Source organism: Chiloscyllium plagiosum, unplaced genomic scaffold (assembly GCF_037043375.1).
Source record: "Chiloscyllium plagiosum isolate Xiang-an unplaced genomic scaffold, Cpla_swu_hap1 HiC_scaffold_12, whole genome shotgun sequence".
Lineage (NCBI taxonomy): Eukaryota > Metazoa > Chordata > Chondrichthyes > Orectolobiformes > Hemiscylliidae > Chiloscyllium > Chiloscyllium plagiosum.
Window position 1 is genome coordinate 59,573,100 of NW_028270150.1, and position 12,208 is coordinate 59,585,307.

At 36.5% G+C, this 12,208-nt stretch overlaps 1 protein-coding gene across 3 annotated transcripts in view; it reads right to left on the reverse strand.

Moving 5' to 3' along the window:
* Positions 1-11,892, reverse strand: part of LOC122555099 (cell surface glycoprotein CD200 receptor 1-B-like) — a 37,157-nt gene extending 25,265 nt beyond the window's left edge. For 2 of the 3 annotated variants that reach the window (XM_043700780.2, XM_043700778.2), the window contains exons 1-3: positions 11,667-11,892; positions 7,074-7,394; positions 4,858-5,145 (exon numbers count right to left, since the gene is read on the reverse strand). In XM_043700780.2, the coding sequence (XP_043556715.2) occupies positions 4,858-5,145; positions 7,074-7,394; positions 11,667-11,790 (733 nt within the window). In that variant the 5' untranslated portion in view covers positions 11,791-11,892. The remainder of the gene's footprint in view (positions 1-4,857; positions 5,146-7,073; positions 7,395-11,666) is intronic. The other variant, XM_087992862.1, reaches the window with a different exon arrangement.
* Positions 11,893-12,208: the final 316 nt, after the last annotated feature.

Consider the following 12,208-nt stretch of genomic DNA (forward strand, 5'->3'; position numbering starts at 1 on the left):
TTACATATAGGAGTTGGGAGATCATTTTTGTGTCTGCACAGGACATTGGTTAGACCACGTTTGGAATATTGTGTGTAATTTTAGTCTCCCTGCTTTAGGAAGGATATTGTGAAACTTAAAAGGGTTCAAAAATGATTTACAAGGGGGTTGCCGGAATTGGAGGGTTTGAGTTAGAGGAAGAGGCGTAAGAGGCTAGGGCCATTTTCTCTGGAGTATTGGAAGGGGGTCCTTATAGAGGTTTATAAAATCATGAGGGACATGGATGGGGTAAATAGATAAGGTCTTTTCCTTGAGGTGGGCGATTCCAAATCTAGAGGGCATAGGTTTAGGGTGAGGGGGATAGATTTAAAAGGGACGTAAAGGGCAACTTTTTCATGCAGAGGGTGGTGCGTGTTTGGAATGAACTGCCAGAGGAAGTGGTGGAGGCTGGTATAATTACAAAATTTAAAAGCCATGCTGATGGGTATATGAATAGGAAACAGTTAGAGGGATATGGGCTAAATGCTCGCAAATCGGACTAGATTAGTTAGTATATCTGGTCGGCATGGATGAATTGGACTGAAAGGTCTGTTTCTGTGCTGTACATCCCTATGACTCTATGTAGACAGGATGGTTAGAAAGGCGTTTGACATCGTTGTCTTCATTGCTCAGTCCTTTGAGTGTAGGAGTTGGGAAGTCATTGATGAGGCCTCATCTGGAATACTGTGTCCAGTTCTGGTTGCCCAATTATAGGATGAATATTATTAAATTGGAGAGTGTTCAGAAGAGATTTACTAGCATGTTACCGAGTATGGAAGGTTTGAGTTATAAAGAAAGTCTGGATAGGCTGGACTCTTTTCACTGAAGTGTCAGAGATTGAGAGGTGATCTGATAGAAGTTTATAAAATAATGAGAGGTGTAGATAGCAGTGTAATGGTAGTTGTCTTTTCCATAGGATGGAGGATTTCAAGACTAAGGGACACATTTTTAAGGGAAGAGATTTTAAAAAGACATGAGAAGCAAATTTATTAAATAGAGGGTGATATGCACGTGATATGAATTTCCTGAGCAAGTGGTGGATTTGGGTACAATTACAATGCTCAAGAGACATTTGGATAAGGAAAGGTTTTGAGGGATATGGGCCAGGAGCAGGCAGGGGGGATTAATTTAGTTTGGGATTATGTTTGGCATGGACTGGTTAGACTGAAAGGTGTGTTTCTGTGCTGTATGTTATATCATCATAAAGCACAGAAACAGACCCTTTGGTCCAACTCATCCATGCTGACCAGACATTTCAATCTGACCTAGTTCCACTTGTCAGCATTTGGTCCATATCACTCTGACATTCCTATTCATATACCCATCCAGATGCCTGTTAAATGCTGTAATCGTACCTGCCTCCATTACTTCCTCTGCAGCTCATTCCACACAAGCATCACCCTCTGAGTGAAAAAGTTATCCTCCAGTCCTTTTTAAATCTTTCCTGTTTCACCTTAAATCTATGCCCTCTATTTTGGACTCCCCTAACCTGGGGAAAAGACCTTAACTATTCATCCATCCATGCCCCTCATGATTTTATAAACCTCTCTTCTTACTCTGAATTGTCTGTTGTCCTTTTCTATCATCACCCTAAACATTATGATGCAGTGAATATTGTCTCCCTACTGACACCTGATCTACCTGACCCACATCATGTCCAAGAACAAGGTGCAAAATACATCCTTTATAATTGGACTGGACACATACTGCTGTGGGATATTTTCCTGAACACAATCTAGGAATGTACCTATAACTAGTGGAGTCTCTCAGGAATACACTGGGGCCACAATATTTTACAATATATATTAATGGTATAGATAACAGAAGTAGAGTCATAGAGACATAGATATGTACAGCATGGAAACAGACTCTTTGGTCCAACACGTCCATGCTGACCAGATATTCCAATTCAATCTAGTCCCACCTGCCAGCACCCGGTCCATATTCCTCTAAACCCTTCCTATTCATATACCCATCCTGATGCCTCTTAAATGTTGCAATTGTACCAGCCTCCATTACTTCCTCTGGTAGCCCATTCCACACATGCACCAAATGTTCTTTGTTAAAAGTACAGCCAGGAGGCAAATGGTGAGGATTGCACAAAAAATCTATAGCAGGATATGAGCAAGTTAGGTGAGTGAGTTAAAAACTTTACAGATGGAATAGAATGAGGGAAAGTGTAAGGGTTACACGTTTGGCAAGGAAGAATAGAGATGCTGAATATCATTCAAATGGAGAAAGATCATGGAAAACTACAGAGCCATTTGGGGTCTTGGGATACAAAGCACATAAAGCTAGCATGTAAGTTCATCAGGTAAAAGGAAAGGCAAAGGAAATCCTGGCTTTTATTTACCAAGAGAATGTGATATAAAAAGAGGGAGATCTTGCTAAAACCATACAAGCCACTAATTAGACAATACCTTAAATACTGTGGCCGGATGGGTCCCTCAAAATAATGGATTTGTGATGGATTTATGAATAATGGACACTAACTGAGGCATGCTGGGGAGTTAAGACAAGCCTTGACCAAAGTAACTGTGCTAATAAACATGTTGCAGAATCCAGACAGGGTGCAGCTACAGACAGACCGCAAGTGAGTAACCCAGGAGCTGCAGACAATACAATTGCACTTGAATTTATTTTGAATAGAATCAACCTGAATGCCACCCTCAGGATAATCAGAACCTTGAGTTGTTTGTCAGACACAGAGGTGCCTCGCACCCTTTATTGGAGAGGCTACCTCATCTATGTGCACCTAACACCTCCAGGAATGGATGCCCAAGGACCACCCTGTCATCAACATGTCCATGCCTGGTTGGGTCCAATTGATCAGGATGATTGAGCTCTGATTGTTCTTTTGGAGGACCCTAAAGACCATCCCAAAAGGATTGGAAGAACTACTAAGTAAAATAATCACTGAAACACCACATGAGACCAACCACTGTGAAGAGAAGACACCCCTGGGACCATGAGGAGAAGATGGCCAGATGATCATCGCCACGTGGATCAAGGCCAAGATCTGGTGCTGTGATAAATGATCATCCAGCATTAAGTTAAAGCACAAGGTGGTTAATTAGATTTATCGTGTATTTTGTTGCTGCAGGAGAATTGCATGTGAGACAATCTATTTTACTGAATTTGCCTTTGCCAGAGGTGTGTTGATGGGATGTCACTACATTAGAACAATTACTGTTTAATAGTTAAATAATCTGTTATTCTGTTTAAGTTTTCCTGTAGAAAAAAATTATTCCAATTTCTTCTTTCTTTGTTGTATTTTAACTATGGTGTATGAGTGAAGTGTGTTTTGTTTCAAGGCTGGTAGTTTGACCATCAAATTGCAGACAGAACACAATTCCTGGCACTTACCTTTAAAATGAGAAAATGTTGGGGTCTAGGCTGTCTTGTTAATATAGTTTGAAGGACTTTGGTCTGGTCCATAACATTGTACTCATTGGACCTTGGAAGAATGCGAGATGACCTTATTGAAATATGTAAGATTTTTAAGGGGCTTGACGGGGGAGTTTGGAAAGGTGCAGAGGACAGCGATTGTATAGAATTCTTTACCAGAGGGCTCTACAGGTTGTTCATTTAAGAGTAGTTAAGGCTGAGATAATATTTTTGATCAATAAGGGAGTCAAAAGTCACAAGGGAAAAACAGGGATCTCACTGAATGGTGGAGCAGATTTGATAGAACAAATGACCTAATTCTTTTTCTGTTAAGGTCTTATAAAATAAAACCAGCAGGAATTCCAAAACTGAACATTAAAATTCCACTATATATACACTCTGAAGTGCGGAAAACAGATATTTATCAAAACTCTGACTTTCCATTCACTAGTTAACAGCATCAATGTTGTTTTTAGATATTTTCTTAAAATGAACTGTTAGGTTATCAAACAACTCCAGAGCAAGTGAGACTTGAACCTAAGCCTTCTGGCTCAGCGCTAGAGATACTACCACTGCACCACAAGAGCCAATGGTATATCACTGTCATTATCCAACTGCCTCAATTTCGCTCACCTATGCACCTTCTGTTTAGAGCTGTAATTTTGACATAATTTGACTTTGCTAATTTATCAATGATTTTTGCCCTTTGTATTCTCTTGACTTTTTATCATCACGAAAAACTAAGGGTGACTCCGAATTTCCTTACTAAATCCTAGAATTTATGTTCAGGAACAGATACTAATGATTGGATTTACAGTTAACAAGAAGATTGGCTCATTTCACAGATCCAGCCTCATTAATAGATGTGCAGGTACTTGAAACAGTTCATTTAAGAAATCTGAATACTTATGATTTGAAATTGGTTAATAAAAGACTCTTGATGAGCATCCTTTGTTGCGATCACTTCAACTTCTGTGTGTAGATAGAACTTTGAAATAAACCTTCAAACTGTCTACTGATAGCGGCTGATCTTTATTTGTGCCATCTGCACAGTCTGTTTGGCTCCAACGATACATATTTCATGGCTACGTTACTCCAAATTTCTACTTTACCACTGAAGTGATTCTTTCAGGTATTTTCAAACTTGCCACTCACTTATGGTGCAACTTTGCTGTACATGAATAGCACAAATTTGTACTTTCATCACAGTACATGAAGTACAAATAATTTATTGCTATAGAATACATCATTCATGCATAAACAATTCCACCTCATTGAATGCTTTATTTCTAAATGTTGCAGCTAAATCACCCCAGAATAAAACTATTACTTCTACTTCAGATGTTCTAATTTTTGAGTGATAAATGCTATTTTATATTCAGTTTTATTGAACTAGGATTTTCTATAAATATCAGGTACCCTTCATTTGACATACATTTTAGATATGCTTACCATATGAAGCTGGACCGTTTTGATGAATGGTATAGTTTTTTATCCCATCAAATGCTGGGTGGTTTACGGCGCAGATTATCTCCTCACTGAAGTGGTGGATACTAATGTGATACTTGCTTTGTACAGTTACAGTTCTGTTACTGTGATGGGTTATATTGATTGAGAAGTTTCCTAAATTATTTGGATACCAAGTAATTTCTGCAGCTGGTTTCCCATTTGATGCGGTGCATATGGCCATCATTGTATTATTTGGTTTGTTATCAGTACTGAAAGATATAGCAGGTGGAACTGAAAAAGACAGAATGATATTTGAATTGAAACCTGAATTTTGTTTACATTCTGTACTTCTAAAAAAAATGAAATCATCAACTTGAATTGTACATTGATTTCTATGTGAATTCTTAAAAATGCTTTAAATACTGAAACAGACAGTGTTAGTGTCACTCATAATAAGATAACCTTCCATAAGTTCAAACACAAGTATGGAAACTGAGCTAGTAATGATAGCTGCCGGGTTTTGGAAATTCTTATCAATTTAAGATTTCATCTCAATCTTGCTAAACATTCACCAACACTGATTAATACTAATCATTTCTGTATAACTTCTTATGTACTAAATCTATACTAGTAATGACAGAATTAATGAAATAGATTTTGTTTCAATTTGACTTTACAAATGATTTTTTCAATTACCTTAGTAAGAAATTAATGGTGTTCATCCATCAAATTTTGGAGGAATAAAATTTTTGAGAGCTTTACTGAACATAGACAGATTGCTATTAATTCTGTTTTACTAAATTTATAATACATATTTTTCACCTTTATTTTTGTCAAAAGTTAATAAAAGGAAGAAATATAAACTAGAATAATTTATTTGGGTAGAATAATATTAGGATTTTGATATAAATCGAACATACAGTATAAATGATTAAAGTGTATTGTGTTTGGACAGTTCCAAACAATTGTTCAGGAAATTAGGAACAAAACTTCATTACTTAAAGGTGAAAGAAATTGTTAGGGAGTACTTTCTGGTTGACACATTCTCCAATTTTAAAGACTTAGCTATAGTCTGTGCAGTACTTTTGATCTCTTAATAAACATTCTCTCATCAGGTAAAGCTAAAAAAATCCTTTGTTTTATTCTAATATCAGAAAATCATCCTTACTTCACCAGTGTGTTTTTTTCCACAATAAAGCAAGAACAACATTTATAGAATAAAACAGAAATTGCTGGAAAAATCTCAGCAGGTCTGGCAGCTTAATTCTGAAGAAAGGTCACTGGACTCAAAATGTTAACTCTTCTTTCTGCCCACAGATGCTGCCAGATCTGCTGAGATCTTCCAGTAATTTCTGTTCTTGTGTCAGATTTTCGGCACCCGTGGTTCTTTTGAGCTTTTGTCCAGTGAACAACTTTCATGACTCTGGTGTAGAATATCAACTTACTAGCACAATGTCAATTGGAAAAATTCAGCATGTTTTGAGATTAAAACTCAAGAACTTCAAGTACATGATTTCTAGGTATGCGCTCTAAGTGAAAATGGAAAATACTAGGATGATCTTTCTCTGATGCATTTGGTGCTGAAGAGCCTCTGATGCGACCAAGTTGTAGTCTTAATCTGAAATACCAGTTTAGCTCATATTTAGCAAATGGCATCACCTTGGGAAAGAAGATGAAGCCTACAGCAGTTATGACCATCCAACCAATCATTAGCTGGGTGTTTACCACTTCAGCTGCTTCCTAATTTATCAAGTGAGCGAAACAGTATTCCAGTTATTAGCATAACCTAATACCTTCTTCAAACAGAACAGTGACCAGCTAATCAGGATTAAACTCATCGTTGCAGGGGATTTTGAACCCAACTTAAAAGAATGATATTTTCCCTGTTCAATTGTGCTGGATATTTGAAACGACACTTTGAATAGATTAGGAGACTTCCTAAGAGACCTTGTTAAGACTTTGCCAACACTTTCCATATTTGAGGACTTTACATAAAACCAGGAAGTGCTATGCTACTCTACCTTGGGGCTGTGCTCTGGACTTTTAAAATTTTTGGCACTCAGTGTCCAGTCCCCTCTGTTCTGGGGGTTGGGGGAGCAGTGAAATTGTCTCCACAGTGACCATTTGAAAGAAAAGAAAACCAGTGTGTTTAAGTGCAACCAAAACAGTTACCTTCCCAAAAGTTATTTGTCAAAATTAAATATTTTAAGTTTTCTTACCAGTTACTGCGAACGAGAAGGCTAATCTATGAACTCCTCTTTGATCTAGAATTTCACAAGTATAATTCCCATCATCAGCAAGTTGCACAGACTCTATCTGGAGATTCATTTCATTCTTAAAAGTATTGCATGTAGCGTTTTGAATTATTATTCTGCTATTGTTGGAAATCAAAGCCATTTCATTCAAATCACATCGGAGAGCTGCAATTTGAAGCTTTGAATTAAATACCCATGACATCTTCGTCACATTTCCATCAAATGGGCAACTGAAGAGCACCTTGTTGCCTAACAACGTGCTTACTTTTTTTGCAATAGGATAACCTAAAAAAGGAATAGAGAATTGAACATTCTGAATGATAAATAAGACCAACACAAAATTAGATTAGATTCTCTACAGTGTGAAAACAGGCCCTTCAGATCAACAAATCCACACCAACCCTCTGAAGAGTAACCCACTCAGACCCATTCCTCTACAATTACCCCTAATGAATGCAGCTACACATCCTTGAACACGATGGGCAATTTAGCTCAGCCAATTCACCTGACCTGCATATCTTCAGATTGTGGGAGGAAACCCACACAGACATGGGGAGAATGTGCAAACTCCACACAGACAGTCACCCAAGGTTAGAATCGAACCCAGGTGCCTGATGCTGTGAGGTAGCAATGGTAACCACTGAGCCACCATGCTGCCCAATTAGTTGTGGTTCTACTGTAAGAAGCCTTGTCCAGATGGATAATATATTTGTGATTCTTTTCATTGACTTTGTTCTGCATTGAATCAGATCAAATCTGCATTCCAATTGGACAGCATTTTATTTTATTCAATGCAGCACATGCATTACAATGGGTATTTTATAATTAGTAAGCTGCCTTTGAATAGTCCAAACTTGTAAAACTCCTCATTTATTTAAAGTAATAAGTTCCATTTATCAGAAATCTAGAATCAGAAAATGAAAGATTTGGTAGTTGGTAGAAATTTTGTACTGCTTATTGTGTATGCAGCTGAAGAAGGTAAAATGTAATTATTTTGAAATTCGAAATGAAGTTTTAATGCTATGATTGCACTGTAAATCCTGAAAATACAAGTTCATCACAAACAAGGATTTAAAACAAAAATTTGCAGTTACCAGTATGTGTTGAACTTTTATTAAATCTTTCTCGACTGATTTGGTATATTTCTTCTTCTGTGTTTGTGCATTTTTATTCATAATTATAACTCTCCAAATGCACTCTATGAAACTGAAATATGTCTATTTTCTGACTAAGTTATTAAATGTCTCAACGTCCCTCTGTCTCTCTCTCTCTCATTCTCATCTCAGTGTAACTTGGCTGTTCTTGACTTTCATTGTTCTCAGTCGTGAGCCATAGAGTTATACAGCATGGTAACAGACCCTTCAGTCCAAATTGTCCGTGCCAACCAGACATCCCAATCTGACCTGGTCCCATTTTCCAGCATATCCCTCTAAACCCTTCCTATTCATATACCCATCCTGATGCCTTTTAAATGTTGTAATTGTATCTGCCTCCATCACTTCCATTAGCAGCTCATTTCACACATGTAACACGCTCAGTGTGAAAAAATTACCCCTAAGGTCCTTTTTAAATCTTTCCCTTCTCACACTTAAGCAATATCTTCTAGTTTTGGACTCCCCTACTAGACCTCAGCTATTTACCTTATCCATGTGCCCCATGACTTTGTAAATCTGTATAAGGTCATCTCCCGGTCTACAACACTCCAGGGGAAAAGAAAACTCCAGCCTATTCAGCCTGTCCAAGTAAGTGAAACCTTCCAGTCCCGTCAAAAATCCTTGTAAATCTTTTCTGCATCCTCTCAAGTTTAACAACATCCTTCCTATAGAAGGATGACCAGGATTGTATGGAGTATTCTAAAAGTGGCCTCACTAACGTCGTCCTAACTCTTATACTCAGTGTTCTGATTAATGAAGCCAAGCGCAGTAAGTGCTTTCTTCACCATCCTGCCTACCTGCAACTCCACTTTCAAGGAACTATGCACCTCAGCTACAGGAATCAGGAAGCTTGTCAAGGATATTGATAGACAATCTTGCTTCTTCCTTTCCAGCCCAGTTTTCATTACAAGTTCTCAAATAATAAGCATACCCAGTTTCTCATTTCAACTTCCTGACTTGTGAAATATCAGGTCCCCTTTCTCCACCATCACTCTGCAATTTTTTTTAAATTTTACAATCTGTGGTCTTACATGATCTTCCTTTTCCTCTCACTCAAATAATGCTCATTTAATTGTTAACCTTGCAACTTTATAGTACATAGCTGTTTTTATATGATAAACCACTTCATTTCAGTGGTTAAACCATTCTCAAGTCCTCTACATACCAAACCAGTGCATTCCTGCATGCAGCAAGAACTGTACGTACAATATTCTGACTTAGGCTGATAAATGACAAGTGCCACTCACACCCAAAGGTTACATACAATGACCATCTCCAGAAAGAGAAATCTAACCATCTTTTCTTGACATTTAACACCAGTACCATCACTGGTGTTGAATGTCAACTGGTATCACTTTGGGACAGTATGGAATGTTACAATTGACCACAAACTTAACTGGACCATCCATATAAATACTGTGTCTAGGAGTTCTGCAGCAAGTAACTCAACTCCAGTATTCCTAAAGCCTGTCCAACATCCCCAAGGCACACAATGGGAAGTGATGGAATACTCTCCACTTCAATGAGAGCACTGTTTGTATTCTGGTCTGCATAAGTGCAAATTTTTTTTTATAGTTAATGGTGAATAAATGTGAAGTTTTGCTTGCATTGAATCAAAGGCTTATTACAAACATTTAATTTTATATGGATCAACATTTTTAAAGTGCTAGCTACTATTCTTTAGAATATGTAAATTAAATTCCATTAAAACTTAGAATCTTAGAACTGTTTTTATGAAATCAAAAGGAGATATTAATTTAAATAATGGTGTTTGGCATGTTTAATTTAATGTCATACGTCCTCCAAAATTTACCTTAGGAATTTATCAATAAATGGATTTATTCATAAACTGCAGGATTATTTTGATCAGAAAGTTGACGAACATGAAAAACTGAAGTGGCATGTTACTCTATTTTGTAAAAGCCTGATTTTGCCATCTGTTTGCTGGATTTTTAAACTAAATACAAGAGTGAAATGTTTACACAATAGCCCCTTCAAGGTGAGATCTAAAAGTAGTTAATAAAGGGTGTTCAAGTTGCATCCACAGAATGAACTCAATAGTTTTCATATTAATGATATTGACAACCTCTCTGCTATTTTGTTATATTTAATGTATATGATTAATGATCCTGAAATTATTCCTTAATTAAATCCATGTTGATCTTCAAAGTAAAATATATAATCATTCCAAAGATTGTAAGTGTTCCATTTCCAATGCGAGTTAAATTTCATTCCTCAAAATGCCGACTTTGCTCACCATAGTTATTACCTATCCCAATAATTATAATAATTAGTGGATGAAACAAAATATTGAGGCTAACCTTTTTATCAGTTTAATTGTATTTTATTTTATTATATGCAAGAAATCATACAGGAAAACATAGTTTATTAAGTTATGATTTGGTTATAGTAATCACTAAATTCAATGCTTGGTTGATTGTTTTAATGCTCTAGCTTATCACTTTTTTTGAAAGTTATTTTACTTCTCCTCTAGCTTTAGAATTCCGTCTCTATATCTCACAACTTCTTTACTTCACATTCCTCCTTTGAGATGCTCCTTTAAACCTTCCTTGTTAACCATGCTTTTGGTTATCTTCCCCGATAATCCCCTTGCATGGTGTGGTATCACATCATCTTTAATATTTCAGCGGTGAAGCAATTTTAGAAGTTTTACTTCATTAAAAACATTATATAAATAAAATATTTAAAGTTGTTGTCATCTTTTTCTTCAACAATAATGGCTGGATTCCCCAAACTGATAACATTTTCTGTGCCTGAGTACCACTTTCCTTTAAGGAACCATAAGAGATGCCACCCACAACTATTGAAAGTATGAAACTGAGCTGAAATCTGGCAGGTGCTATTTACTTCACTGTAAATGCAAATATCAATATAATCTTTTGGATTTTTGTTTGAAGCGAAGCATTGTGAAATTTTCCAACTATTAGTATGAAGCTAGCAATTGATTTGAAACAAACAATATATGATTAAATTAACTTTTAATACTTCACACGTTACACACTAGGCAGTGGAGTAAAGGAGATACCAACAATCTTTGATACAACAATGAATTGCATTTATGTAGTACCTTTCATTCAGAATAGCACTTCAATGTGATTCATAGGAGTATTATTGGACAGAATTTCACACATAAGCCTCATAAAGTGATTTATCATAGGTCATTAAAAGCTTGCACAAATGTGTACATATTAAAGAGCGTTTTAGTGCAGGAGAGATAGGTGAAGAAATGAAGAGTGGAGAGATTTACACAGTGAAATCTAGAGCTTAGGACATAAGCAGTTGAAGACACAACTACTGGTTGTAGTATATGGAAATCTAGGATGTGTAAAAATATTTAAAGGCACTATTGGTTTAAGCAACTTCTTAATAAAAGATAACGTACCTGGTCGCGCAAAAGCCATAAGAAAGGCCACAGGTAGAAGAACAACGTGTAGTCTTGTGCTTACAGATATCATTTCTACTGATATTGCTTTTTTTGAATTAAATCCTATTTCTAAGAAACTCATCAGGTCACATCATCGAGCAGTGTCTGAATAATGGATTTCTACAGGTACAGAAGATGAGAATAATTCTTCACAGTCAAGAGGTTTTCAAACCAGACAAATGCCATGATATTTATATCTGCGATATATTTCCTGTTCTATGCAACATATGTGAATTGCTCTAGCTCTTTTAGATTGGATAGAATTGCCAGCGAACATCAATACGCAATGACACTACTAACCCCGTAACAATGTTTGTGGTTAGATGTGTCAGAGTTAGGAACTTTCAAAACCATATGAACAATGCAAGCTTATCCTTATGTGAATAGAATTGGGTTTTATGTGTATGGAGGTATATCACAGACTATGTGTATATATACATATATGTATAATATAAAATGTGGAAAGAATGGTAAGGTTAATTATGGTTCCTTTGATCAAT